This window comes from Plecotus auritus (assembly GCF_963455305.1).
Source record: "Plecotus auritus genome assembly, chromosome: X".
NCBI classification, from domain to species: Eukaryota; Metazoa; Chordata; class Mammalia; order Chiroptera; family Vespertilionidae; genus Plecotus; species Plecotus auritus.
In genome coordinates this window covers 22,288,788-22,316,217 of record NC_137784.1, presented here as the reverse complement: position 1 = coordinate 22,316,217, position 27,430 = coordinate 22,288,788, and the positions used below count along the sequence as shown (strand labels likewise).

Sequence of the window (27,430 nt, the reverse complement as noted above, 5' to 3'; positions counted from 1 at the left end):
CCAATTTATAATTCAAAAACAAAATTCTTCCTCCTAACCTAATGAACAGCAATAAATGTGCGATACATGTCATACATAAACTTACAGGCTTATATTATGGTTCTAAATAAACATTCAGCCTAAAAGAATACTATTTGAAAATGCAAACATAGGAAAGCCACACAAAGATAAGCCAACAAGGTATTTTGCACATTAGGAAACTGCTTAACAGGCCTTTCCAACCAAAAAGTTGGAAAGACTCCACCTCGAGTTCACTCAGGTGAAGTTAGGGGCTGGATGTGGCCCCGGAGCACCCACTGGCCTTGGGAGGAGTGGCAGCCATGGGTGCAGCTTGGGCTCTGGCTTGGGCTCTCTCATCTTCTTCTTTCAAAGCCCTTTCAAAATGGGATGCCAAAGTAGTGCGGATATTATTATTGAGCAGGGAGAAAAACTCGAGGATTTTCTGCTTGCTGGTCTCAGCATGGGCTCTTGGACCCCACAGGAACTCATAGCGTGGAGGATCACTGTTGGGCACTGGCTGGTACACCAGGTATTCTTCTTGCACTAAATCTTGTGTGATAAGCTTCCTGGGCTCCCCAAAAATGAAGTGAGTCTTTCCATCATAGACACTCATCATATTCAGGAATTCCCAGATCTCCTCCTCAGAGGCACAATTGTCATTCAACAAGATAAAACCCAGGATAGGCATCAGAATCCCTTTGTTAGGAAATCTGAAGCCGCTGCTCACACTCTCATCTTGATTGTCGACAAGGGTGTAGTAATTACCATTGGGCTTGACTTCTTTCAATTCCAGGCCAAAGAACCGATCCATGCGCTCAGAGGCTCTCCTGAGGATCTCAGGGAAGTCCTTCCTGAACCACTTGTGGATGATCTTCAGCATGTCTCCCTTTTTAATGGGCTCCTTCTTTTTATGTTGACACAACAGGTAATGAACCAACAAATTTGCCTTCTGAGTTAGAAGATCTTGGCCAGAACTCTCAGTGGAAGTTGAGGCCCGGGAGGCTTTTTTACTTTTCTGAACCTGGCCTTTGGCTTTTACAGCAGATCTTCCACCTGAAGCACCTTCAGCGGCACTGGAGGTGGCTGGGGTACTCGGAGGTGCCTGGAGAGTGCCAGCACCAGTGGAGGTTGAGGGACCATCCCCCAAAATGGAAGAGGAGGAGCAAGCGGCCTCTCCTTCCTCTCCTGCAGGGGCCTGAGCACTCTTATCACCTTGTTTCTCAGCTCTGTTTTGTCGGTGTTTCTCCCGAGCACGGAGCTTGCTTTTATGACCACGAGGCATGATGGCTGTTGTTCAGGACAGCAGACAGTTGTGTGAGCGAATGGACAGCTGCTTTGGGCACCTGAGGGATGGAGAAAGAGATGATGTGAGCCCCTTCAACAGGTAGCTTCCCCCTTGGCTTTTTTGAAGGCTGCTGGGTGCTATTATAGGATCCCACAAGGCTCCTGTTCTAAATTCTGAAACACCAATTAGAAGGAATATATGCACCCCTATGTTCACAGCTATTTACAATAGCTAAGTTCTGAAAATGGCCCAAGTGCCCATCAGTAGGTACATGAAAAGCAAAGCTCTGGTACATTTAAACAATGGAATGCCACGCAGCTGTAAGAAAGAAGGATGTCTTACCCTTGGGACAGCATGGAGGGACCTGGAGAGTATTATGCCAAGTGAAGTAAGTCAGTTAGAGAAAGACAAGTATCACATGATCTCACTTATATGTAGAATCTAATGAAAAAAGTAACTGATGAACAAAATAGACCTAGACACATGTAAGCATGGAACACATTGAGGAATCTCAGAGGGAAGGATGCAGGCTGTGAGGGTTGGGAGAGATTAACTAAGGAACTTATATGGACACAGACAATAGTGAGGTGAAGTCCTTGGGGGTGGGTGGGAGCAGGGTGGAGAGGGTCAACGGGGGAAATAAAGTGGGACATTTGTAACACTTTCAACAATAAAGACATATATTTTAAAAAGAATCCCACAGTGGAATCACAGAACCTTTAGATCAGTGGTTCCCAACCTTATTTTGGCCATGCCCCACCTAAGCATCTCTAAAATCCTAATGCCCCCCTCCCGTGACATATATTTCTTATTATTCAAAAAGTGAGCTCCTTTTCATGTGGAAGAAGACTAAAAGGCCATTCACTTGGTCTACACAAGCTCCCAAAGAACATGGCATCAATGAAAGAGAAAAATAAAAGAACGAAAGGACAGTTGAAGTACCAAGGAGTAAATCACTAAGAAATTGTTTAAAAAAAAGTAATATGAAGAGATGTGAAAAAACAGCAAATAAAGTTTTAAAACATATAATAGAGAACTGAAATGCATAAAGATGTCACAATATATATTTAACTGTACATGAGGCCCCTAGAACAATAAGAAATGCAAAAAAAATTCACTGTTAATAACTCATTCTCCAATTGCTCCCCTTAAAATTCAAATTGCCCCCCCTGTGGGGCATATGCCCCATGTTGGGAACCACTGTTTTAGAGTGAGTCTCAAGCTACATCCTCCCAGCCTTGCCTTGCCTTTACTAAGGTGGCAATAGGTGATTTAAGCGTGGCTCCCTTTCTTCTGGGATGTGGGGTCCTCTTGGTTCATCTTCAGTGTTATGTCAACTCTGGGCAGAGCCCGGGCGCCCTCCCCTCTGCTACTCTGATGTGGACATCTCAATGCTCCCCGGGATTCAGAAGAAAAGGAACTGGAGGGGGGCCTCAGTGCACCTCCATATCAGGGGAACACCCAGAGCTGACAGCTTAGTGGGGTCCTTTGTGTCCTGAGTTCATTTGGATTCCCAGCTGTCAGTCAAGCTCCTTGTAAGGCTTCACACCACTCCCCTTCGGCTGACTTGTGGCTGGACCTTCAGATTAAGAATCACACCTTTCTTAGACCTGATGTAAAGAAGTGAGGGGGAGCCCACCCAGCGTGGCCCAGTGGTTAAACATCGACCTAGGAACCAGGAGGATGCTGTTCGAATCCCGGTCAGGGCACAGGCCTGGAAAGTGGGCTTAATCTCCAGTGTGGGGCATGCAGGAGGCAGCCGGTCAGTGATTCTCTCACATCCTTGATCCTGGATGTCTCTCTCTCTCTCTCTCTCTCTCTCTCTCTCTCTCTCTCTCTCCCCTCTTACTCACTGAAATCAATACATATATATTTTAAAAAAGAAGTGAAGGGGGATGCATACTGACAGTCCTTCCCTGAGGTGCCTTGGGATGTGGTTCTTGAAAGGCCTCTCAGGTTCCTCCATTGGACTACAAGGAGAGAACTCCTCACAGTAACAGCCAACCTATGTGAGTCTCAGTAAGAGGAAATGAAGATCACTTTATCTGACTGAAAGTGGTCTCCCGAGAGTGGGGGTTGTGGAAAACAGTTTGAGGTTCTAGGATAGGTGGTTCATTTCCCGCCCCCCCCCCCCCCCGCAGCAATGAAGTTTTACTAGTTTTTAGCAACGTGGATTAAAAGAAATTCAGATGACTTTAAAAGCAATTCATTGATTCTGAAACATTTCAGAAATGATATTAGTGGATGATAATTCTTAACATCAAGGTCTTTAATGCCTAAAATAAAAATTTGGCAATATTATATAAATCACCGGATCCCTATCTGAGGTGGAAATTGGACGCATGCTGTGGTCAGCATTTCTCCCTCTGCTGGCCTGGAGCAGCTCCCCTCTGACCAAGGCTCTCACTTGCCTGCTACCCCTGAGTGAGGACTGATGACACTTCTGCCTGACATCTATCCTTGAGGTGTGCTAGAGCTGAAAACAGAGAGGACTCTTTTTTTATTTGTTTGTTTTGTAAATCCTCATTGGAGGATAGTTTTTTCATTGATTTTTATAGAGAGTGGAAGGAGGGAGGGAAGGAGAGAAAGAGAGAAAGAGAGAAAGAGAGAAAGAGAGAGGAGAGAGGAGAGAGAGAGAGAGAGAGAGAGAGAGAGAGAGAGAGGCATTGACATGAGAGCAACACATCCATTGGTTGCCTCCTGCATGAACCAAACCGGGCAAGGGATCGACCTTCCACTTAGGTACCTGCCCATGACCTCTGCCGACTCCAGGACACTTTGGTGCAGGCCGACCATCTAACCAGGGGGCACACTGGCTAAGGCAGGGAGGATTCCTTGTGGCCCCACTGGTATGGGGTGGCACATCCCCACAGTGCTCAGTGGCCTGTTGCTGAGACCTGGCATAACACGAAATTCTCCCTCCGCTGACCTGTGGTTGCCCGCTTTGACCTGACCAGTCACCTCCCTGAGATGGCCTGGGAAGGAGTGAGTGCCAATCAAGATGGCGACAAGCCCTAGTCTCCCAGGGGTGACTCCCACAGCCTCCCTCAGTGTAACAACCCTGAATCCCGGTAGAGACTGGGTCCCTCTTAGTGCCCTCCTCCAATAAACCAAGGCCCTAACCTGTCTGAGACACCACCTGAGGAATAAGGGTCACCGCGGCCTGCCGGCTCTGCTCCCGGCCGCCATGACAGAGTGTGGCGGGGTGACCGCTAGAGAGGAGGCTGGGTCGCTCTTTATTTCCTTGGCGGGGCGCTCCCTAGAGCTGAGTGCATGGGCTGCTGCCCCACGTGGCCCTTTCACGGACAGAGGGCTGCTCTGAATCACCCGGCCTTCATCTTGAATCCCTTTGGGGCCTAGGGGTCCTCCGTCAGCAGGATCGGGCTACTCCCTAGCAAGGCCCCCCAACGCCTCCCAGGCCCCATTCAGTTTCATGGCTCACTGCAGGGGAGGGATAGGGGATCCACGTTCGTTATGCGGGTACCTGGCTTCCGTGGTTAGCAGATAGGGCCTCACCTTGACTCGAAGCCAGTACAACCACCACACCTGCGCACCTGCTGGAAGGTCCTCGAAGCCCAAATGGAAGTCGTGGGTCCTTTCCCGAGGCAGGGCTGTCCAGAGTGCGCCTGATGCCGGGAGCCAGAGGGCTTAGGGGTCCATGGGCCCCAAGTCCTCACTCAGCCTCCCCACTTTTGTGTCTGCAGAGCTTGGACTCCTCCCTCTATTGAAGCGGGTGGGCCTGGCCCCCACAAAGTCCTCCCTCCCATGAGACCCAGGGAGGCAGGCAGTGAGGACACCCTGCCTCTGAAGCGGGGCCCTGGGCCTCATAGGCCTGAAGGGGGCGGGGCTACGGAGCCTCCATTTGTGAGAGACATGCTCTCACTTGGCACTGAGTGGCCTCGCTTTGAGGTGGTTTGTGATGTGCAAGCCTCCTGTCTCTGCAAACCTGGCCTTGGATTCCTCCCTGAGAACACACGGGTGGAATGCGTGGATTCCTGCTCTTCTGCGTCTCCCAGGACTAAGCACAGTGCTGGACCCTCTAGAGAGCCCCTTCTAGTTTCTCTCTCATCATTGATGTTTCTATCTCTATCTCCCTCTCCTTTCCTCTCTGAAATCAATAAAGATATATATTTTTTTTAAAAAAGACGCATGACCTCCCTCTGCAAAATGGAAACCGCTCGGGTTAGTCAGAGGCCCTGATGTCCGTGAGGCCTCCGAGACTCTCAGCAGCCTGACATCTCTGCCAGGGGCTCTGCAGGGATGACAGCAGAGAGATTTTGTGCGACCTCCTTTACGCTGTGCGGGCTACCCGTAGTCCACATCAGGGCCCTCACTCTGAGAGATGACCAGTCCCGTCACTCCGCCCTGTGCTTTCCTGACATTGCTCATCTTACATCACAATCCCTCTCTCTGAGCATTCCAAATTGGAGTCAGGCTTTAGCCATGTGATCATGGCCCTTCCAAAAGAGCCAACAGGGACGCGTCTCTCGAGGACCTTACTGTCCTGGCTGAATCCTTCTGCTCTTCCTCATTTACAGCCTTCACCTTATCTATCAGAGCCTCGGACTCCTTCTGCACGGAGGTCACCCTCCTTAGGTTTTTGCTCGGCCCCTCTATTTTGGCGTGCTTTCCTCGGCCCTCTTTCATGGCAGTCCTCCTCTTGGCTTCTGTCTCTTGATTAAAGGCTTCCTGGGAAATGCCACCTCCCTGCAAACCCTTGAGCAATTTCCCTGTTTCAAATCTTGCAGAAAATGGATCCCACTTCATGAGTGATGTAAGATTAGAAAACTGTTGTCAGAGGAAAGAAAGCTGACACATTCTTTCTCTCTTCACCAGCCAGACTTAGGGAAGTTGCAAAGGGTTAACTTTCTTTTTATTATTGTTTAAAGTATTACAAATAGTAGTACATGTCTCCTTTTTTCCCCCAATTGACCTTCCCCCAGCCTTCTCTACCCCCGCTCCCCCCGCACATGCCCTCACCCCCTCCCAGTATCTTGGGTCCATTGGTTATGCTTATATGCATGCATACAAGTCCTTCCTGTTGATCTCTTACCTCCCCTGCCCCCCAACCCTCCCCAGCCTTCCTGCTGTTGTTTCATAGTCTGTTTGATGCTTCTCTGCCTTGGTATCTATTTTTGTTCATCAGTTTATAATGTTCTTTATTATCCATAAATGAGTGAGATCATGTGGTATTTTTCCTTTTTTTTCAGTTTTTTTTATTAAGGTATTATATGTGTACATTGCCCCCCCACCCCACTCCCATACATGCCCTCACCCCCCAATGTTTTGCATCCGTTGGTTACTCTTACATGCATGCATATAAGTCCTTCAGTTGATCTCTTATTTCCCCCACCTCTCCCTAACCTTACCACTGTAATTTGACAGTCTGTTTGATGCTTTACTGCCTCTGTATCTATCTTTTTGTTCATCAGTTTATAATGTTTTTCATTATCCCCAAATGAGTGAGATCATGTGGTATTTTTCTTTCATTGACTGGCTTATTTCACTTAGCATAATGTTCTCTAATTCCATCCAGGTTGCTACAAATGGTAAGAATTCCTTCTTTTTATGGCAGCATAGTATTCCATTGTGTAGATGTACCATAGTTTTCTGATCCAGTAATCTGCTGACGGGCACTTAGGCTGTTTCCAAATCTCAGCTATTGTAAATTGTGCTGCTATGAACATAGGGGTGCATATATCCTTTCTGATTCGTGTTTCTAGTTTCTTAGAATATATTCCTATGAGTGGGATTACTGGGTCAAATGGGAGTTCCATTTTCAGTTTTTTGAGGAAACTCCATACTGTTCTCCACAGTGGCTGCACCAGTCTGCATTCCCATCAGCAGTGCACTAGGGTTCCTTTTTCTCTGCATCCTTGCCAACACTTGTCGTTTGTTGATTTGTTGATGATAGCCATTCTGACAGGTGTGAGATGGTACCGCATTGGTTTTGATTTGCATCTCTCAGATAATTAGTGACTTTGAGCATGTTTTCATGTGTCTCTTGGCCTTCCTTCTGTCTTCTTTCGAAAAGATTCTATTTAGGTCCGTTGCCCATTTTTTTATTGTATCATTTATCTTCCTTTTATTAAGTTGTATAAGCTGCCTGTAGATGTTGGAGATTAAACCTTTATCAGTGATAACATTTGCAAATATGTTCTCCCATACAGTGGGCTTTCTTGTTGTTTTGTCGATGGTTTCTTTTGCTGTGCAAAAGCTTTTTATTTTGATGTAGTCCCATGTGTTTATTTTCTCTTTGGCTTCCATTGCCCTAGGGGTAGTATCAGTGAAGAAGTTCTTTTGGCATATGTCTGAGATTTTGCTGCCTGTGGATTCCTCTAGTATTTTTATGGTTTCCCGTCTTATGTTTAAGTCCTGTATCCATTTTGAGTTTATTTTTGTGTATGGTGTAAGTTGGTGATCTAGTTTCATTTTTTTGCATGTATCTGTCCAATTTTCCCAACACCATTTATTGAAGAGACTGTCTTGACTCCATTGTATGTTCATGCCTCCTTTGTCAAATATTTATTGTGCATAGTGGTTTGGGTCGATATCTGGATTCTCTATTCTATTTCATTGGTCTATATGTCTGTTCTTGTACCAGTACCAGGCTGTTTTGAGAATAGTGGCTTTGTAATACAGCTTGAAATCTGGTATTGAGATCCCACCTACTTTATTCTTCTTTCGCAGGATTGCTGTGGCTATCCAGGGTCTTTTTTTCTTCCAGATGAATTTTTGGAGCATTCTTTCTATGTCTGTGAAATATGCCGTTGTTATTTTAATGGGGAGTGTATTGAATCTATAGATTGCTTTGGGTAGTATGGACATTTTAATGATGTTGATTCTACCAATACATGAACATGGTATGTTCTTCCATCTGTTTACGTCTTCCTCTATCTCTTTTTTCAGTGTCCTGTAGTTTTCCGCATATAGGTCTTTTACCTCCTTGGTTAAGTTTATTCCTAGGTATCTTAATTTTTTTGGTGCGACGGTAAATAGGATTGCTTTTTTAGTCTCTCTATCTGTAAGTTCACTATTGGTGAATAGAAATGCCATAGATTTCTTTGTGTTAATTTTGTATCCGGCTACATTGCCAAATTCATTTATTAAGTCTGTTAGATTTTGATGGAGTCTTTCGGGTTTTTTATGTACAATATCATGTCATCTGCAAATAAGGACAGCTTTACTTCTCCTTTTCCAATTTGGATGCCTTTTATTTCTTCTTCTTGTCTCATTGCAATGGCTAATACTTCCAGTACTATGTCAAACAGGAGTGGTGAGAGTGGGCATCCCTGTCTTGTTCCTGTTCTTAGGGGAAATGGTTTTAGTTTTTGCCCATTGAGTATGATGTTAGCTGTGGGTTTATCATATATAGCTTTTATTATGTTGAGGTATGATCCTTCTATTCCCACATTGTTGAGAGTTTTTATCAAGAACGGGTGTTGGATTTTGTCAAATGCTTTTTCTGCATCAATTGATATGACTATGATTTTTGTCTCTCAGTTTGTTTATGTGATGTATCACGTTAATTGATTTGCGGATATTTTACCATCCTTGCATTCCTGGGATAAATCCTACTTGGTCATAGTGTATGATCTTTCTTTTTTTTTTTTTTTTTTTTTTTTTTTAATAAATCTTTATTCAGATTATTACAATTATTTCTCCTTTTTTACCCCATAGCTCCCCTCCACCCCTTTCCCACCCCACCTTCTGCCCTTACCTCCCCCCCACTGTCCTCATCCATAGGTGTATGATTTTTGTCCATTCTCTTCATGAACCCCCCCATACCCCTTTACCCCTGAGAATTATCAGCCCACTCCCTTTCTATGCCCCTGATTCTATTATATTCACCAGATTATTCTGCTCCTCAGGTTTTTAATTCACTTGATTTTTAGATTGGCTTGTTGATAGATATATATTTGTTGTTCATAATTTTTTCTCTTTACTTTTTTCTTCTTCCTCTTCTTTAAGAATACCTTTCAGCATTTCATATAGTACTGGTTTGGTGGTGATGAACTCCTTCAGCTTTTTCTTATCTGTGAAGCTCTTTATCTGCCCTTCAATTCTGAATGATAGCTTTGCTGGGTAGAGTAATCTTGGTTGTAGGTTCTTGCTATTCATCACATTGAAAATTTCTTGCCACTCCCGTCTGGCCTGCATAGTTTCTGTTGAGAAGTCAGCTGACAGTCGTATGGGTGCTCCCTTGTAGGTAATTAACTGTTTTTCTCTTGCTGCTTTTAATATTCTCTCTTTGTCTTTTGCTCTTGGCATTTTAATTATGATGTGTCTTGGTGTGGTCCTCTTTGGATTCCTTTTGTTTGGGGTTCTGTGGGCTTCCTGGACTTGTAAGTCTATTTCTTTCACCAGGTGGGGGAAGTTTTCGGTCATTATTTCTTCAAATAGGTTTTCAGTATCTTGCTCTCTCTCTTCTTCTGGCACCCCCATAATTCTGATGTTGGTACGCTTGAAGTTGTCCCAGAGTCTTCTTACATTATCTTCAACTTTTTGGATTTTTTTTTTTGCTTTTTGCTTTTTCGGTTGAGTGTTTTTTGCTTCTTTGTATTTCAATTCTTTGACTTGATTCTTGTGTTCCTCTATTCTGTTTCTGGGTCTCTGTATAATATTTTTTATTTCAGTCAGTGTATGTTTAATTTCTAGTTGGTCCTTTTTCATGTCTTCGAGGGTCTCGTTATATTTATCGGCCTTTTCTAGGATATTCTTAAAAAGTCTTATAACGGTGGTTTTGAATTCTATATCCAGTCGTTTGTTTTCCTCCATTTCTTTCGTTTGTGATCTGATTCTTTGACCCCGCATTTTCACTGAATCCCTGAGTTGGTAAGGTAGATATTTGTGCTAGGTTTCCAATATGGCCCAGTGGGTCTGCTTCCCCAGTTAACCTGAGGTGGACACTCTTGGTGCACCCCTTTGTGGACTGTGTGTACAGCCTTGTTGTACTTAAGTCTTTATTGTTGTTGGTATCACTGGGAAGAATTGACCTCCGGGCCAGTTGGCTGTAAGGATCAGCTGTGTCTATGCTGGGAGAAGCCCGGTGCTGGAGACAGCCTTATAGGATTAGACTTGCCAAATTGCAATAGCCTCTGTGCTCAGCTTGGATGGGGTGGAGTCTCAGTCTTGGCTTCCTGTCAGCCCCGCCCCTGCGCGCATGTGCGCTTTCAGTCCTCCGCCTTCCCCAGCTCGAGTCTCCGCCTGAGAGTCCAGACTCCCCCCACAAGAGCGTGGGTCCCCAGGGGCTCGCCTGGAACTGGAGTTCACTGCAGTCAGAACTGGGGCTCAGTCAGGATCCTCTGACTCCCTTTCACTAGGGAAAGCCTATGGCTACCTCCGCAGCCTTTGTGCGCACTGGCCCGTGTGCGCCTTCAGACTTCTGCCTTTCCCAGCTCGCGGTCCGAGGCTTCCTTCCCCCTTCCGCCAGAGGAAGTCAGCCAAGCTCTCAGCCGCCCTTCCTCTCTGCGCGCACAAAGCCCCTTTGCCGTACCTCCAATTCTCTGTGAGCTTTTCTCCTTCCTTCTAGTTGTAGAATTTTCACTCAGCCTGCTTTCCTGTGGTTCTGGATGGTGTCCGTTCTGTCTTTTAGTTGTAGTTTTGAAATTGTTGTGCGAGGCAGCAGTTTAGGTGCTTACCTATGCCGCCATCTTGGTTTTCCTCCATAGTGTATGATCTTTCTAATGTACTGCTGGATCCGATTTGCTAGAATTTTGTTGAGGATTTTGGCATCTACATTCATGAGGGATATTGGCCTGTAATTCTCCTTCATTGTGTTGTCTTTATCTGGTTTTGGTATTAGGGTGATGCTGGCTTCATAGAAGGAGCTTGGAAGTGTTCCTTCGTCTTAAATTTTTTGGGATAGTCTGTGGAGGATAGGTTTTAGTTCTTCCTTGAATGTTTGGTACAACTCTCCTATGAAGCCATCTGGCCCCGGGCTTTTGTTTGCCGGAAGCTTTTTGATGACTGCTTCAATTTCTTCCATAGTTACTGGCATATTGAGCTGTTTAGATTCTTCCTGATTGAGTTTTGGAAGGTTATATTTTTCTAGGAATATGTCCATTTCCTCCAGGTTGTCCAGTTTGTTGGAATAGAGTTGTTCATAGTATTTTTTAACAATCCTTTGTATTTCGGTGGGGTCTGTTGTTATTTCACCTATTTCATTTCTGATTTAGTTTATTTGGGTCCTCTCTCTTTGCTTCTTGGTGAGCCTTGCTAGAGGTTCATCAATCTTGTTTATCCTTTCAAAGAACCAGCTCTTGGTTTTGTTGATCTTTTGTATTGTTTCTTTGGTCTCTATGTCGTTTATCTCTGCTCTGATCTTTATTATTTCCTTCCTTCTGCTTACACTGGGATTTTCTTGTTGCTCTTTTTCTAACGCTTTGAGTTGTAGGGCTAGGTAATTTAGTACCATTGTTTCTTGTTTTTTTGCAGTATGCTTATAGAGCTATGAACTTCCCTCTCAAGCCTGCTTTCGCTGTGTCCCACAGATTTTGGATTGTTGTGTTTTCATTGTCATTTGTTGCAATGATGTTTTTTATTTCTTCCTTGATCTCTCTGGTAACCCAGTCATTGTTTAATAGCATGCTGTTTAGTCTCCATGTGTTTGATTTCTTTGGATTGTTTTATTGTAGTTGATTTGCAGTTTTATGCCAATGTGATCTGAGAAGATGCTTGATATGATTTCTATCCTATTGAATTTGAAGCGACTTTGCCTGTGACCCAATATATCGTCAGTTTTTGAAAATGACCCATGTGCACTTGAGAAGAAGGTATATTCTGTGGCTTTGGGGTGAAACGTTCTAAAGATGTCAATTAATTCCATCTGGTCTAGTGAGTCATTTAGGATTGATGTTTCTTTGCTGATTTTTTGTTTAGAGGATTTGTCCAATGGTGATAGTGGGGTATTAAAGTCCCCTACTATGATTGTATTGCTGTCAATCTCTCCCTTGATGTTCTCCAGGAGATTTTTTATGTATTTAGGTGCTCCTGTATTGGGTGCATATATGTTTACCAGAGTTATTTCTTCTTGTTGGATTGCTCCCTTTCGTATTATGAAGTGGCCTTCCTTATCTCTTGTTATTTCCTTCACTTTGAGATCTAATTTGTCAGATATAAGTATTGCTACCCCAGCTTTCTTTTCAGTTCCATTTACCTGGAAAACCTTTTTCCATCCCTTCACCCTGAGTCTGTGTGAGTCTTTTTTTTTAAAGTGGGTTTCTTGTAGACAGTAGATATATGGGTCTTGTTTTCTTATCCAATCCGTTACCCTATGTCTTTTGATTGAGGAATTTAATCCATTTACATTTAAATTTATTATTGATAGGTACTTATTTGTCGCCATTCCTATTCTTTACCCCTGTGTTCCTTCTTCGCTTCCTATTTCTTTTTTCTTTTCTTTTTTTTTTTTTACAGCAGACCCTTTTGCATTGCTGGTTTGGTGATAATAAATTCCCTTAGTCCTTTTTTGTCTGTGAAGCTCCTGATTTCACCTTCAATTTTGATTGATAGCCTTGCTGGGTACAGTATTCTTGGATTCAGACCCTTCCTTTGCATGACTTTGTATATTTCATTCCATTCCCTTCTGGCCTGATGTGTTTCTGTTGAGAAATTAGTTGCTAATCTGATGGGGGTTCCTTTGTATGTAACTTTCTGTCTCTCTCTTGCCGCTTTTAAGATTCTTATTTTGTCATTGGTGTTTGCCAATTTAATTATAATGTGCCTTGGCATCGGTCTTTTGGGGTTCATTTTGCTTGGGACTCTGTGAGGTTCTTGGATTTGTGTGGGTTTTTTCTTCCCTATATCAGGGAAGTTTTCTGTCATTATTTCTTCAAACAGGTTTTCTATTCCTTGCTCAGTTTCCTTTCCTTCTGGAACCCCTATTATGCAGATGTTGTTTTGTTTCGTGTTATCCCAAAGTTCCCTTAGGCTCTCCTCCTGCTTTTTAATTTTTTTTTTTCTGGAAGCTACTCTACTTGGGTATTTTTTTTCATCTTGTCTTCTAGCTCACTGATGCAGTCCTCTGCTTCTTCTAGTCTACTCTTGATGCTTTCTATTGAGTTCTTTACAGCAGCGATGTCATTTTTCATTTCCTCTTGGTTCTTACTCATATTGTAGAATTTGTCTTCCATTCTTTTCAGCCACCTTATGACCATTTTTCTGAATTCTTTCTTTGGAAGGTTGCTTGCCTCCATTTCGTTTACTTCCTTTTCTGATGATGCCTGCTTTTCTTTCATATGCGGGCTGTTTCTTTGTCTCCCCATGGTCTCTTCTCCAGATGTCTGGTTATGTAGTTCTCTCTCTCCTGCATTGATTTAAAAGCACAAAATACAACACAACCAGGTACAACACACAAGGCACTGAACAGAAATGTATTCACAATATTAATAACCTCCAATAAAGGTGATCACCAGAGAAAGGCAAATTAGGGGATAGGAGAGAAAGAAGAAGAGGAAAAAGAAAGAAAAAAAAAGGAGTGTCAAAATGAAATTGGGAAAAAGAAAAAAAAAGTAAAAGAGACAAGAAAGAGACTAAGAGAGAAAGGGGAACAAACTATATATATGGGGAGAAAACTCCAATAGAACAATCACTAATCCCAGGAAATGCCAGCAACAAGTACCTGGGGATTAATACAAACTACAACACCAACTAATATCAAGCAAGGCAAGGGAAAACAGAAGCAAAAAACAAACAAAACAAAGCAAACAAAAAAACAAACAAACAAAAAAAGGAATAAGCAAAACAATCTCACAAAAAAGCATAAAAATTCGATATAATCAACATTCAAGCAAACAACAACAAAAGGACAGAGAGAAAGACAATTTTTTGTATAGTTAAGACAGCGAAGAGAGAGGTGTGTATGGACTTGGAGCAGGGGATTGTAGATTAGATATATAAATAGGGTGAAATTTTACCAGGGGGTAAACAGAAAGAATAGGGAAAATCTAAAGCATGAAAGGGGTAAGATAAACAGGACACCAAAAGGGGAAAGGTTAGGAGGACAGTGATGGCATAAAGGTAGAGTTGAGATAGAGTAAAATGATGCTAAAAGAAAGATGAAACTAGAATGTAGAACACTAATCCCAAAGTAAAATAAAGAGAAAATAAAATGATACTTAAAAAAAAGGTAAAGCCCTGGCTGGTTTGGCTCAGTGGATAGAGCGTCGGCCTGCGGACTCAAGGGTCCTGGGTTCGATTCTGGTCAAGGGCATGTACCTTGGTTGCGGGCACATCCCCAGTGGGAGGTGTGCAGGAGGCAGCTGGTCGATGTTTCTCTCTCATCGATGTTTCTGACTATCTATCACTCTTCCTTCCTCTCTGTAAAAAATCAATAAAAAGATTAAAAAAAAAAGGTAAAATAGTAGTAGTAATGATACTGGTTGAAAATAAAAATGTAATAATTAAAAAGCTAAAATCAAGTGATGAAAAAGAAAAAAAATTATTTTCTTGAGTAAAAGATGCAAAAAATGAAAATAAAAAAATAAAAATAAAAAAATAAAATGTGCAGTAGTGAAGGTCATTCACTTCCTCTTTGTTCTGTTTGGCACGCCTGTTTCTCAGTCCGTACAGTATTGCGGTTCCCTGCGTTCCACTGCTCTTCAGTGATGTAAGCCAGTCCTGATTTTTAAGCAGGCAGTGTGTCTTAATTTCTCGTATTCCTTTATTTTTGATTACACAAGAGTCAATTTGTGATTCAGCCCCTGGGTGGCAGTGTTTCTGGATTGACTTCTGGGTCTATTTGGCCTCTCTAGCCTGTATTTAGATCCTTCTTTCCCTGTGGCACTCAATACCGGTTTGTGGAAGTGGGCTGCCTCAGAACTGGCTCTCCTATGGTCACTCCCCGCTCCGATCCCCAGGTTCCAGAAAAACAACTTTCCCCTGCAGTCTCCCAGGGTGTCCCCAACTGGGTGATCCTATGTATTGGGCTTAGTAATCAGAAGCAAGGATTTGAAGAGGAAAAAGCCCAAGTGTGCGAACAATGGGTCTGGGGGCAAGTCTAAGCAGCCGGCACACCTTTGAAATTCTTAAGCTGTCCCTGCACGTGAGATCAAAATGGGTTGCTTTTTAGAGATCCCTTCTGTTAGCAGCTCTGAGGACCCCCTTCCACATTCACGGATCACACCAGCCCCTACAGCCACGGATTTTTCTAGGCACAGACTTCCCTGGTCATCCAGCTCCCGCAAAACGCGCGTTCCTCTCCCCCGCCGGGACCAGAGACCTCACCTTATCCCAGGCGAAGTCTGACCTTTCCATGGTGGAGTGTGGAGCTCCTCTGAATGCGCATGTTTGCGCCAATTGGGGACCGGTGTTCTGGGGCTCGCAGCTGTTCCGTGGGTGCCGCAGTTGTGGATTTTCAGGTTTCCAATGAGCTCCACTTTCCCTTTCAAGATGGCGCAGACTCCACATCCGAGCCTGTAGCTCCGGGAAGGGACCCAGCCACAGTGGGGGCTGCCCGGTCAGGGGAACCTCGTCTAGCAGTCCCCCACCTTCTCTTGGAGTTTAGCAGTCCCTTAACTTGCCAACAAACACTCCTCGTGCGACCCTCAGCTGTTCTTTCTTTCTGTTCTGGGACAAGACTCCGAACACGTCTGTCTATTCCGCCGCCATTTTTACCCCCTCTCATGTGGTATTTTTCTTTCACTGACTGGCTTATTTCACTTAGCATAATACTCTCCAGTTCCATCCATGCTGTTGCAAATGGTAAGAATTCCTTCTTTTTTATGGCAGCATAATATTCCATTGTGTAGATGTACCACAGGTTTGTAATCTACGTATCTTCTGATGGGCACTTAGGCTGTTTCCAAATCTTAGCTATTGTAAATTGTGCTGCTATGAACATAGGGGTGCATATATCCTTTCTGATTCGTGTTTCTGTTTTCTTGGGATATAGTCCTAGAAGTGGGATTACTGGGCCAAATGGGAGTTCAATTTTTAATTGTTTGAGGAAATGCCATACTGTTTTCCACAGTTACCGCACCAGTCTGCACTCCCACCAGCTGTGAATGAGGGTTCCTTTTTCTCCGCACCCTCACCAGCACTTGTTGTTTGTTGATTTGGTGATGATTGCCATTCTGACAGGTGAGAAGTGGTACCTCATTGTTGTTTTCATTTGTATCTTTTGGATGATTAGTGACTTTGAGCATGTTTTCATATGTCTCTTGGCCTTCCTTCTGTCTTCTTTCGAAAAGTATCTATTTAGGTTCATTGCCCATTTTTTGATTGGGTTGTCTATCTTCCTTTTGTTATGTTGTATGAATTCCCTGTAAATGTTGGAGATTAAACCCTTATCAGAGATAACATTGACAAATATGTTCTCCCATGGAGTGGGCTTTCTTGTTGTTTTGTTGATGGTTTCTTTTGCTGTGCAGAAGCTTTTTATTTTGATGTAGTCCCTTTTGTTTACTTTCTCTTTAGTTTCCATTGCCCTAGGGGCAGTATCAGTGAAGAAATTGTTTTGGCATATGTCTGAGATTTTGCTGCCTGTAGATGAATTCCTCTAGCATTTTTATGGTTTCCCGTCTTATGTTTAAGTTCTTTATCCATTTTGAGTTTATCTTTGTGTATGCTGCAAGTTGGTGGTCTAGTTTCATTTTTTTGCAAGTATCTGTCCAGTTTCCCCAACACCATTTATTGAATAGACTGTCTTGTCTCCATTGTATGTTCTTGCCTCCTTTGTTGAATATTATTTGAGCATAATGGCTTATGTCGATCTGGTTCTCTGTTCTGTTCCACTGGTCTATATATCTTTTCTTGTGCCAGTACCAGGCTGTTTTGAGAACAGTGGCTTTGTAATATAGCTTGATATCTGGTATTGAGATCCCTCCTACTTTGTTCTTCTTTCTCAGTATTGCTGCAGCGATTTGGAGGTTTTTTTTAAATTCTAGATGAATTTTTGGAAAATTCATTCTAGGTCTGTGAAATATGCCATTGGTATTTTAATGGGGAGTGCATTGAATCTATAGATTGCTTTGGTTAGTATGGACATTTTGATGATGTTGATTCTACCAATCCATGAACACGGTATGTTCTGCCATCTGTTTATGTCTTCCTCTATCTCTTTTTTCAGTGTCCTGTAGTTTTCCGCGTATAGGTCTTTTACCTCCATAGTTAAGTTTATTCCTAGGTATCTTAATTTTATTTGGTGCATTGGTAAATGTGATTGCTTTTTTAGTCTCTCTTTTTGTAAGTTCATTATTGGTGTATATAAATGCCATAGATTTATTGGCGTTAATTTTGTATCCTGCTACATTGCCAAATTCATTTATTAAGCCTAATAATTTTTTGATGGAGTCTTTAGGGTTTTCTATGTACAGTATCATGTCATCTGAATATAAGGACAGTTTTACTTCTTCTTTTCCAATTTTGATGCCCTTTATTTCTTCTTCTTGTCTGATCACAATAGCTAGTACTTCCCATACTATGTCGAATAGCAGTGGTGAGAGTGGGCATCCGAGAAGAAATAAAAAGTTAAGAAGGAACACAGGCACAAAAAATAAAAATGGCTACAAACAAGTACCTTTCAATAATACTTTTAAATGTTTATGGACTGAATACTCCAATCAAAAGACATAGAGTAGCTAAATGGATAAAAAAAAACATGACCCATATATATGCTGTCTATAAGAGACCCACCTCAGAACAAAGGGACTCACACAGACTGAAAGTGAAGGGATGGAAAATTATCTCCCTGTTTCAAATCATGCAGAAAATGGATCCCATTTCATGAGTGATGTAAGATTAGGAAAATGTTGTTAGAGGAAAGAAAGCTGATACATTCTTTCTTCTCCAGCCATACTTAGGGAAGTTGCAAAGGATTCACTCTTTAAGCAGGGGGATAGAGCCAGATGTTTGTGAGTTCTGACTGAGCTTCTAAAGGCATCTGATTTTGTGTATGTAGATGATCATATGGTCAGTCACTACACATGATATTTTCTCACTTTTACTCATCTCTTATTTATTTTGGTATTTTCACTTTTCTGGTTTTGTCAGCTAATCAATAATTTTGGTTGTAAGGTTCTTCTTTTTATCACTTGAGATACATTTTGGAGTAGTAGACAAAAATGAATTAACTGACTCATGGTCAGCTGCAAGGAGTGCACCCATGTGAGCTTTGGACAAATCCACACCAGTGGTTCTTGTCCCAGCTCTGTCACTTATTAGCTGTGTGAACTCAGGTACATTAGCAAACTGTGTGAGCCTCAGGTTGTGCATTTATGAAGGGGTTTTGCTAAGCCCTGTCTTATAAGGCTGGTGGATTGGGGTGAATTATATGTATAATGCCTGGCACAGTGCCTGGAATGCATTGACATTTTTTACAATGTCTGATATGTTTCTGATTAGGATGATTTCAATCCCTCAATATACCACTCACATTAAAGCCTTTTTGAAAATATCCACGAGATATCAGAGAATATGTGTCCCTATTGCACATGGGACTCCAAATCTGTCCAATATCTATTTATAAAGAAACTCTAAGTAAATCCCCCTCCAACCCATTAAATCATTATTGGGGTGTGTGGGTGTTTTCCCAGTTGAATACAACTCAAATCTCCTAGAATTGGGTCAAAGACTAATTCTTCTGATCTGGCTGACGGCTAATGCAAACTTCCCCTATCTTCATTCATTGCACCATCATCTAAAGTCTACATCTCTCTTAGAGTTTGCCAAATTACAACAACAACAATGACCAAAGGTTTTGAGTGTCATTTTAATAGAATGGGCTCTGACTCCCTAACCCACAGCAAAGCGGGTCAGCCCAATGGCTGCCCAGTTTCCAGTCATAGATTATCATGTTTTTTTTTTCCTGAGAAACGTCCTGAAGATGGTGTGCATCAAACACTCTGTGCACTTTGCTCACCTGCCATGGGACAGGAGCACGAGGTGCATCCCAACGCTGTCCCAGGTGGAGATGCTCTCTGGTTTACTCATAATTCCAAAGTTACTGTAAAGTAATCTCCCATTCCAGGTGCAAGTCTCGCAACTCTGAGAACCAGGGTGTGGCCCCTGCCCACCATTATCACAGCCTCGACTATTCCACCATGCTGTGAACTTAAGATTTCCTCCCACCCCAGGACTTTCACTTTCCCCAAGTCTTTAACTGCTTTGCCTCACAGATTCTACACTAGACTCCTCATCTCCCCCCTCTTCTGACCCCTTAATTTTACTGCTCTGTATATCTTAGGAGTATCTCACCACCTACATTATAAGAAAGCTGCTCTTACCAGGGGTGGGCAAACTTTTTGACTCGAGGGCCACAATGGGTTCTTAAACTGGACCGGAGGGCCGGAACAAAAGCATGGATGGAGTGTTTGTGTGAACTAATATAAATTTAAAGTAAAGGAACGGAGGGGAGAGCAAGAGAACTGGATAGAACAGCCGGATCTGGCCCGCGGGCCGTAGTTTGCCCATGGCTGTCTTAGACACTAAAAATTTATGGGCAGCGCATACAGGTAGGGTCTAGTTTTCTTAGCATCACAAGTACTAGCCAAGAGCGTTCCAAAGAGCAGATGCTAAATTAATACTTGGACATGGAAACAGCCAGTGTACAGGAAGCCACACTTACTAGGATTTAATTTCTCCTACATTCTTGAAGAAGCTAAGCCAATCCAGGTACATATACTGCAATTATACAAAGATATTGAAAGGAATAAAAACAAAATAACAATTAGTTACATTTTCCATTGTTTTTCACATCTCATGATCACACCGACTTTACTCTGGGGTAATTTCCTTTTACACAAAAATCCATATTCCAATATCATGCTATCTTGTTCCGAATGACAAGAAACGACCCAAGGATTTTCAATTTGTTCCATAACACCAAAATTCCCAGTTTTTCTACCTGATTAACTCTAGTAAATGTGTGTGATCCATGTCACTCATATATTTAGGTTCTGGAGCTAAATAAAAGTCTACATGAAAGGAACAACCTTTAAAATAGAAAAAAGAAAAGGTTAAATGTCCAATTTCCCCATGTCGTACAGGCACACAAGCATGTTATGCACTGTGTTCTCAGGAGCCCCACCTTGGCTCCTCACTAGTTACAAGGTTGGCTGCTTTCTTTAAGCAGAAAGTGAAGACTCTGCCTCAGACCTCACTAGGGATAAGAGGAGTTTCCGGACATGCCCTGGAATGCAAATTGGCCAGGGCAGCAATAAGGGAGCCCTGCTGCAGCTCTGCCTCAGGTCCTCTCTTTATCTTGCAAAGCCTCTTGATGATGAAATGGGAAGACACTGGGCATGGTATCATAGACCTTAGCCAAACCACCGCACATCATATATACTTATAGGAAAGCACCCTCTATTCGTGTACAAAGGTCATACTCATTCATTCTTATAGCTACACTAGAGGCCCGATGCACGAAATTCGTGCAAGAGTAGGCCTTCCTTCCCTGGGCTGCCGCCACTGGCTTCCCTCTGGCATCTGCGACCCGGGCTTCCCTTGCAGCCCTGGTTTCATCCAGAAGGTGGTCTGGAAGGACATCCAGTCTAATTAGCATATTATGTTTTTATTATTATAGATAGTACAGTGTGGATACCCCTTGTTTTTTCAATCAATATATTGATTAGCATTTATGTATCTTCCTATCGCTGTGGGTGTATCTTCAGGGTAAGTCTTAAAAAGTGGAATTACTAAATCACAGGTAAATGCATATTTAGTTTTGTTATATATTGTCAAATTCTGTAAGGTAATGTTTTGAGAATGTTTGCACTCATGTTCTTAAGTAATATTGTAACTAAATAATATTCTCAAGTAATATAATAATAAATAATTCTGAGCTACCTTTACCTGACCTATTTAATGATGTTATATTGGGTTCATAAAAAACTTTTGGAAGTTTTGTTGCATTTTCCATGCTCTGGAATGACTTGTGTGACAAAATTGATATGTTTTGCACGAGTATAGAGCAGCCGTGGGCAAACTATGGCCTGCGGGCCAAATCCGGCTGTTCTATCCGGTTCTCTTGCTCTCCCCTCCGCTCCTTTACTTTGAATTTATATTAGTTCACACAAACACTCCATCCATGCTTTTGTTCCGGCCCTCCGGTCCAGTTTAAGAACCCATTGTGGCTCTCGAGTCAAAAAGTTTGCCCACCCCTGGTATAGAGAATAAGGTAATTGATGCTCCAGGTAATAATTTCTGAATGTCAGCCATATGAACACATGGCCAATCTTGTGTCACCTATATATAACCTAAGCCCGAGATTATTTTGAGACAATCATCTATAACAAGCATGTCAAACTCACGGCCCATGGACCGCATGCGGCCCACAGCGAATATTATTGTGGCCCAGCCAATATAACAGTATGTAAGAAACGTTTTAATCAAAATTGTGTAACTTAATTTTTTTAAAAAATATATTTTATTGATTTTTTACAGAGAGGAAGGAAGAGGGATAGAGAGTTAGAAACATCAATGAGAAAGAAACATCGATCAGCTGCCTCTTGCACACCTCCTACTGGGGATGTGCCCGCAACCAAGTTACGTGCCCTTGACTGGAATCGAACCTGGGACCTTTCAGTCCGCAGGCTGACGCTCTATCCACTGAGCCAAACCGGTTTTGTCGTGTAACTTAATTTTTACAATATTCTGTTATACATAATTATTAATAATGAACTAAAACGTTCGCTAATGACTGATTACTAGAATCGTGTTGCATTCATTTCCCTTACACACCTTACGCTAAGGCGCATCATTTCTCTCCACTAATACCAGCAGCGAATATTTTAGCAGCCTATGGCCACGTCATTACTCTTGTTCTGACTTGTTTGGTGTGTGCAACAGGAAATATTTCACTTTTGGAGAACAAGAAAAATGGGTTTATTTGTGTTACGCTTATTAATTTGTGCAGTTATTCAGTGACTGGTAAGTTAATATTCAAGAAAAAATACTAATTTTTATTAAAATGTCCTATTATTTTATGTTAATGATGACTCATTTCTTTCAGCCCTTTGTATTCAGCATGTCTCTACCGAAATAAACCTACGTTTCTATGAAAATTGAAGCTTTTGTTTTTTTTGCGGCCCACATAAACTTAAACCTTGTTTATTTGGCCTGTGTTAGCCTTTGAGTTTGACATGCTTGATCTATAACAATAGTTATCCTATTGTGTACCTTTAAAGGGTAAAGCGTTTAATTACACATATAGGTACACTGGTTGGCAGAATTCCAAGATGGCCTACCAGATTCCTGACTCCCTGTGTACACACATTTTCCACCAGTCAATTAATCAACCACTCATCTAGGTGCTGCTACGAGGGGTTTTGCAATTGTAATTCAGGTCCTAAATAATTTGTTCTGAAAATAGAGAGATTATCCCCCATGGGTCAACCCTCATCAGGAGAATCCTTACATGGGATGGGCTTTTCCTGGTGAGAGAAATTTAAAGAGTGGGAGGGAGGTTCTCCTTTGCTGGCTTTGAAGATGGAGGGAGCCACATAGCATACCAAGGAATTAATAGCAACTTGAGAATGACCCCTAGCCAAAGCTAACAAGAAAATGGGCACCTCAGTCTTTCAATTTCTGGAACTGCATTCTGTTAACTGCATTCTGCATGGCATTGGAAGGAGCTCCTGTGCTCCATGTGAGAATACAGCTACCTGATACATTGTGTGCAGCTTTGTGAGATTTCTGACCCAGGAACTCAGCTACTACCTACAGAACTTTGAGATAGATACTAAATATCTATTGTTTAAAGCTGTTCAATATGTGGTAGTTTGTTATAAAGTAAACGAATATACACACTGAAAAGTTTTATTTAACCTTTATTGTTGAAATTATTAAACAGGTTTTTCTTTTCCTTCCATTAACCTCTTCTAGCCCGCTCCCGTCCCCGACCCCAGGCCCTCACAACCCCATTGCTGTGTGCACAGGTTATACATATCTGCATATAAATTCATTAGTTGATCTCTTCCCACCAACCTTTCCCTGCCTAGCCTCTTAGGTTCAACAGTATATTCATGCTTCTATGTCTCTGGGACTATTTTTGTTCACCAGTTTATTTGGTTCATTAGATTTCACATATGAGTGAGATCATGTGATACTTATCTTTCTTTGACTGGCTTATTTTGCTTAGCATAATGCTCTCTAGGTCCATCCATGCTGTTGTAAATGTTTTTATCTACAGATTCTCCTTCCTGTAATTAATCTTTTAGAATATACTCTCTTGGCTACTTTTACTTACCTAATACTATTATTAACTATTAATGTTTATTCTGCACATTACATCCCCAGGCCTTATTTTATAGCTGAGTTTGTACTTTTGGCCACCTTCACCCATTTCACCTGCCTCCCATTCCTTGCCTCTGGTAAACACCAGTTGGCTCTGTGTATCTATGTGTTCATTTCCGTGTTTTTTTCTTTTAAAGATTCCACATGTAAATGATACCATACAGCCTTTGTCCTTCTATGTTGAAAACTTTCTATGAAAAGAACACTGCTTGAAAATGACCACTTATTTCATTTAGCATAATGCCCTCCAGTTCTGCACATGCTGTTGCAAGTGGCAGGATTTCTTTCTTTATTACGGTTGAATGATAGATCCTTTTCTACGTGTATAAGTGTGTGTGTGCATCACTTTTCCTTTATCCATTCACTGATCAATGTACAATTAGGTTGTTTCCATGTCCTGGCAACTGTAAATAATCTTGCAATGAACATGGGGATAGAATTATCATCACTTCACTTATATTCTGAATCTAAATAAACTTTCTTTTTTTAACAATATCACTTGAAAATTACCTAAGAAATAGGTCAACAAAGTATTTGTGTGCATCACAAATAATGGTCAACAAGCATTGCCAACCATAATGTGGAGAATTCAACTCAGACCTCAATCAGGCTGAGAAAAGCTACTGGATGTTTCCCCAGATTTCCCACTGACCTCCCAATGGATCTAATGTCTGCTTAGCAATGGAAACTAAGTAATATGCTATCTCCACCCACTCTTTACACTCCTTTTCACTTGTTCTTTAAGAAGTGGAGAATATATCACCTTCTTTTATATTGATAGCTTCTCCTACAATGTATAATTACTGGCAGGTGCAAGATCTTCTTTGCCTAAACATTCACAGCATAAGCATGAAGACTTCCAAAGAGCTGATGCTCAATTAATGATTGTGTAAAATAAAAGTTATAAACTAAGAGGACTTATATTCTCAAACATTCTTGAATAACATCAGGAAATCCTGGTATATATCTTACAAATTTACCAAACGAAAAATGATAAGATGGACACTTAGATTGATAAGATGATAAGATGGACACTTAGTTTGCTTTCATGTCTTGGCTGTAACAGATAATGCTGGGTACCGGACAGGTAATAAAGGCAGTAACCTTTTTAATATCTACGTATGGTTCAGATGTGTACTAGACTTACGGTGAGAACATTTTATTTTGTTAATCCTCACCCGAGCATATTTTTTTCCATTGAATTTTTTAGATTGGAATTTTTTAGAGAGAGTAGAATTTTTTTAATTTTTTAAGGGGGCGCATAGAAGGAGGGAGGGAGGGAGGGAGGGAGAAAGGCAGGGAGGGAGGCAGGGAGAGGGAGAGAGAGAGAGACTGATCCCTTGCCTCCAGCTGACGCCCTGGGGCCAGGAATCGAACCTGCAACTGATGTACAGGCCCTTGACCAGAATCAAATCCTGGGTTCTTCAATCTGAGGGTCAGTGCTCTAACCACTGAGACAAACCGGCTAGGGAGACACTTTTAATTCATATAAATGTCTAATCACTCTGTTGCAAACCTGAAACTACTATAACATTGTATTTCAACTGTTAAGTGGAAAAAAATTAAAACAGAAGTGGCCAATTTTTATTTTATCTATCTATTATCTATCTATCTATCTATCTATCTATCTATCTATCTATCTATCTATCTATGTATCTATTTGGCTAGCTAGCTATCGATCGCTGTTCCCAACTACTTTAGTGTAAAGTTCTTTCACATCCCAAAATATATTCCTATCCTAAATCTGTTATCTTGTTCTAGATCACAAAAGTGATTGAAGGATTTCTAATTTCTATTTCAAAAACAAAACTTTTACCCCTAACTTGATGAACAGCAATAAATGTGAGATCCATTTCATTCATAAACTTATATCCTGAATCTTAAAGAAACATTCTAAAAGAACATCACTTGAAAATGCAAGAAAAACACACAAAAATCATAAAGATATTTTGCATATAAGAAACTGCTTAACAGGCCTTTACAGCCCCAAAGTGAAGACTCCACCTCAATGTCACTCAGGTTGAGGGTAGCCGCTAGATGTGGCCTTGGGATGAGTGGCAGCCTTGGGTGCATCTTCGGCTCTGGCTCTCTCCTCTGCATCTTTCAAAGCTTCTTCATAATGCAGTTGGAAGGTAGTGGGGACAGTATCATTGAGCTCAGCCCAAAACTCTAGGACTTTCATCTTGCTGGTCTCAGCGTGGGTTCTTGGACCCCACAGGAACTCATAGCGTGGAGGATCACTGTTGGGCACCGGCTGGTACACCAGGTATTTTTCCTGCACCAAATCTTGGGTGATAAGCTTCTTGGGCTCCCCAAATAATAAGTGACACCTACCAGCAAAGATACCCAAAGTATTCAGGAATACCCAGGTGTTCTCCTCAGAGACACGGTTGCCATTCAACAAGATAAAACCCAGGACAGGCATCAGAAGACCTTTGGTAGGAAATCTGAAGCCGCTGCTCACACTCTCATCTTGATTGACAACAAGGGTGTAGGTATTACCGTTGGGCTCAACTTCTTTCAATTCCAGGCCGAAGAACATATCCATGCGCTCAGAGGCTCTCCTGAGGATCTCAGGGAAGTCCTTCCTGAACCACTTGTGAATTATCTTTAGCATGTCTCTCTTTCTAATGGGCTCATTCCTCTTATATTGATACAGCAGATACTCTACCAACATAGTTGCCTTCTTACTTAGTAGACGTTGGCCAGAGCTCTCAGTGGAGGTTGAGGCCTGGGAGAATTTTTTACTTTTCTGAACCTGGCTTTTGGCTTTTACAGCAGATCTTTCACCTGAAGCACCTGCAGCGGCACTGGTGCTGGCTGGGGCATCCTGAGGTGCCTGGCGAGTGCCAGCACCAGTGGAAATAGAGACCTGGGAGGATTTTTTACTTTTCTGAACCTGGCCTTTGGCTTTTACAGCAGATCTTTCACCTGAAGCACCCGCAGCAGCACTGGAGGTGGCTGGGGCATCCTGAGGTGCCTGGAGAGTGCCATCACCAGTGGAAATAGAGACCTGGGAGGCGTTTTTACTTTTCTGAACCTGGCCTTTGGCTTTTACAGGAGATCTTTCACCTGAAGCACCTGCAGCGGCACTGGTAGTGGCTGGGGCATCCTGAGGTGCCTGGAGAGTGCCAGCACCAGTGGAGGTTGAGGGACCATCCCCCAAAATGGAAGAGGAGGAGCAAGCAGCCACTCCTTCCTCTCCAGCAGGAGCCTGAGCATTCTTATCACCTTGTTTCTGAGCTCTGTTTTGGCGGCGTTTCTCCCGAGCACGGAGCTTGCTCTTATGACCACGAGGCATGATGGCTGTTGTTCAGGACAGCAGACAGTAGTGTGAGTGAGTGGACAGCTGCTTTGAGCACCTGAGGGATGGAGAAAGAGATGATGTGAGCACCTTCAACAGGTATCTTCCACCTGGGGTCTGTTGAAGGTTGCCTATGCAGGCTCCTTTGAGGGCACTCTTTTACCAACCCAGAAGGCTCCTGTTCTCCTGATCATTCTGTTCCCTATGATCCCCACAGAGAAACTTTAGAGTGAGTACCTCACTACATGCTACCAGCCCTGCCTTGAGTTTACTCAGGTGATAATGGGTGATGTCAGTGTGGCTCCCTTTATTCTGGGATGTGGGGTCCTCTCAGTGTTATCATGTCAACTCTGAATAGAAGCTGGGCACCCTTCCTTCTGCTACTCTGACATAGATATTTTAACTTTCCTTGGGACCTAAGAGAAGGAACTGGAGGGGAGTCTCAGTCCACCTCCCTAACAGGGGTCACCCCATGCTGAGAGCTTAATGCGGGATTCTTTGTGTCCTGAGTTCGTTTCCCTCCCCCAGTTGTCAGTCAAGCTCTCACCTTGGCTACTTGTAGGGGCTGGCACCATTCCCTTTGGCTGACTGGTGGCTAGACCTTCAGA

General features: G+C 42.5%; 2 protein-coding genes across 2 annotated transcripts; both read right to left on the bottom strand.

The window, feature by feature from the left end:
* Positions 1-265: 265 nt before the first annotated feature.
* LOC308239544 (melanoma-associated antigen B4-like) lies at positions 266-1,282 on the bottom strand (the record flags this gene model as incomplete). The annotated part of the gene is made up of 1 exon (XM_080652320.1): positions 266-1,282. One exon carries the CDS (start codon positions 1,280-1,282, stop codon positions 266-268), a length of 1,017 nt encoding a protein of 338 aa, XP_080508446.1.
* A 24,247-nt stretch (positions 1,283-25,529) lies between these two features.
* Positions 25,530-26,819, bottom strand: LOC308239543 (melanoma-associated antigen B1-like; the record flags this gene model as incomplete). The annotated part of the gene is made up of 1 exon (XM_080652319.1): positions 25,530-26,819. The coding sequence occupies one exon, from the start codon at positions 26,817-26,819 to the stop codon at positions 25,530-25,532; it is 1,290 nt and encodes a 429-aa protein (XP_080508445.1).
* Between the last annotated feature and the right edge of the window lie 611 nt (positions 26,820-27,430).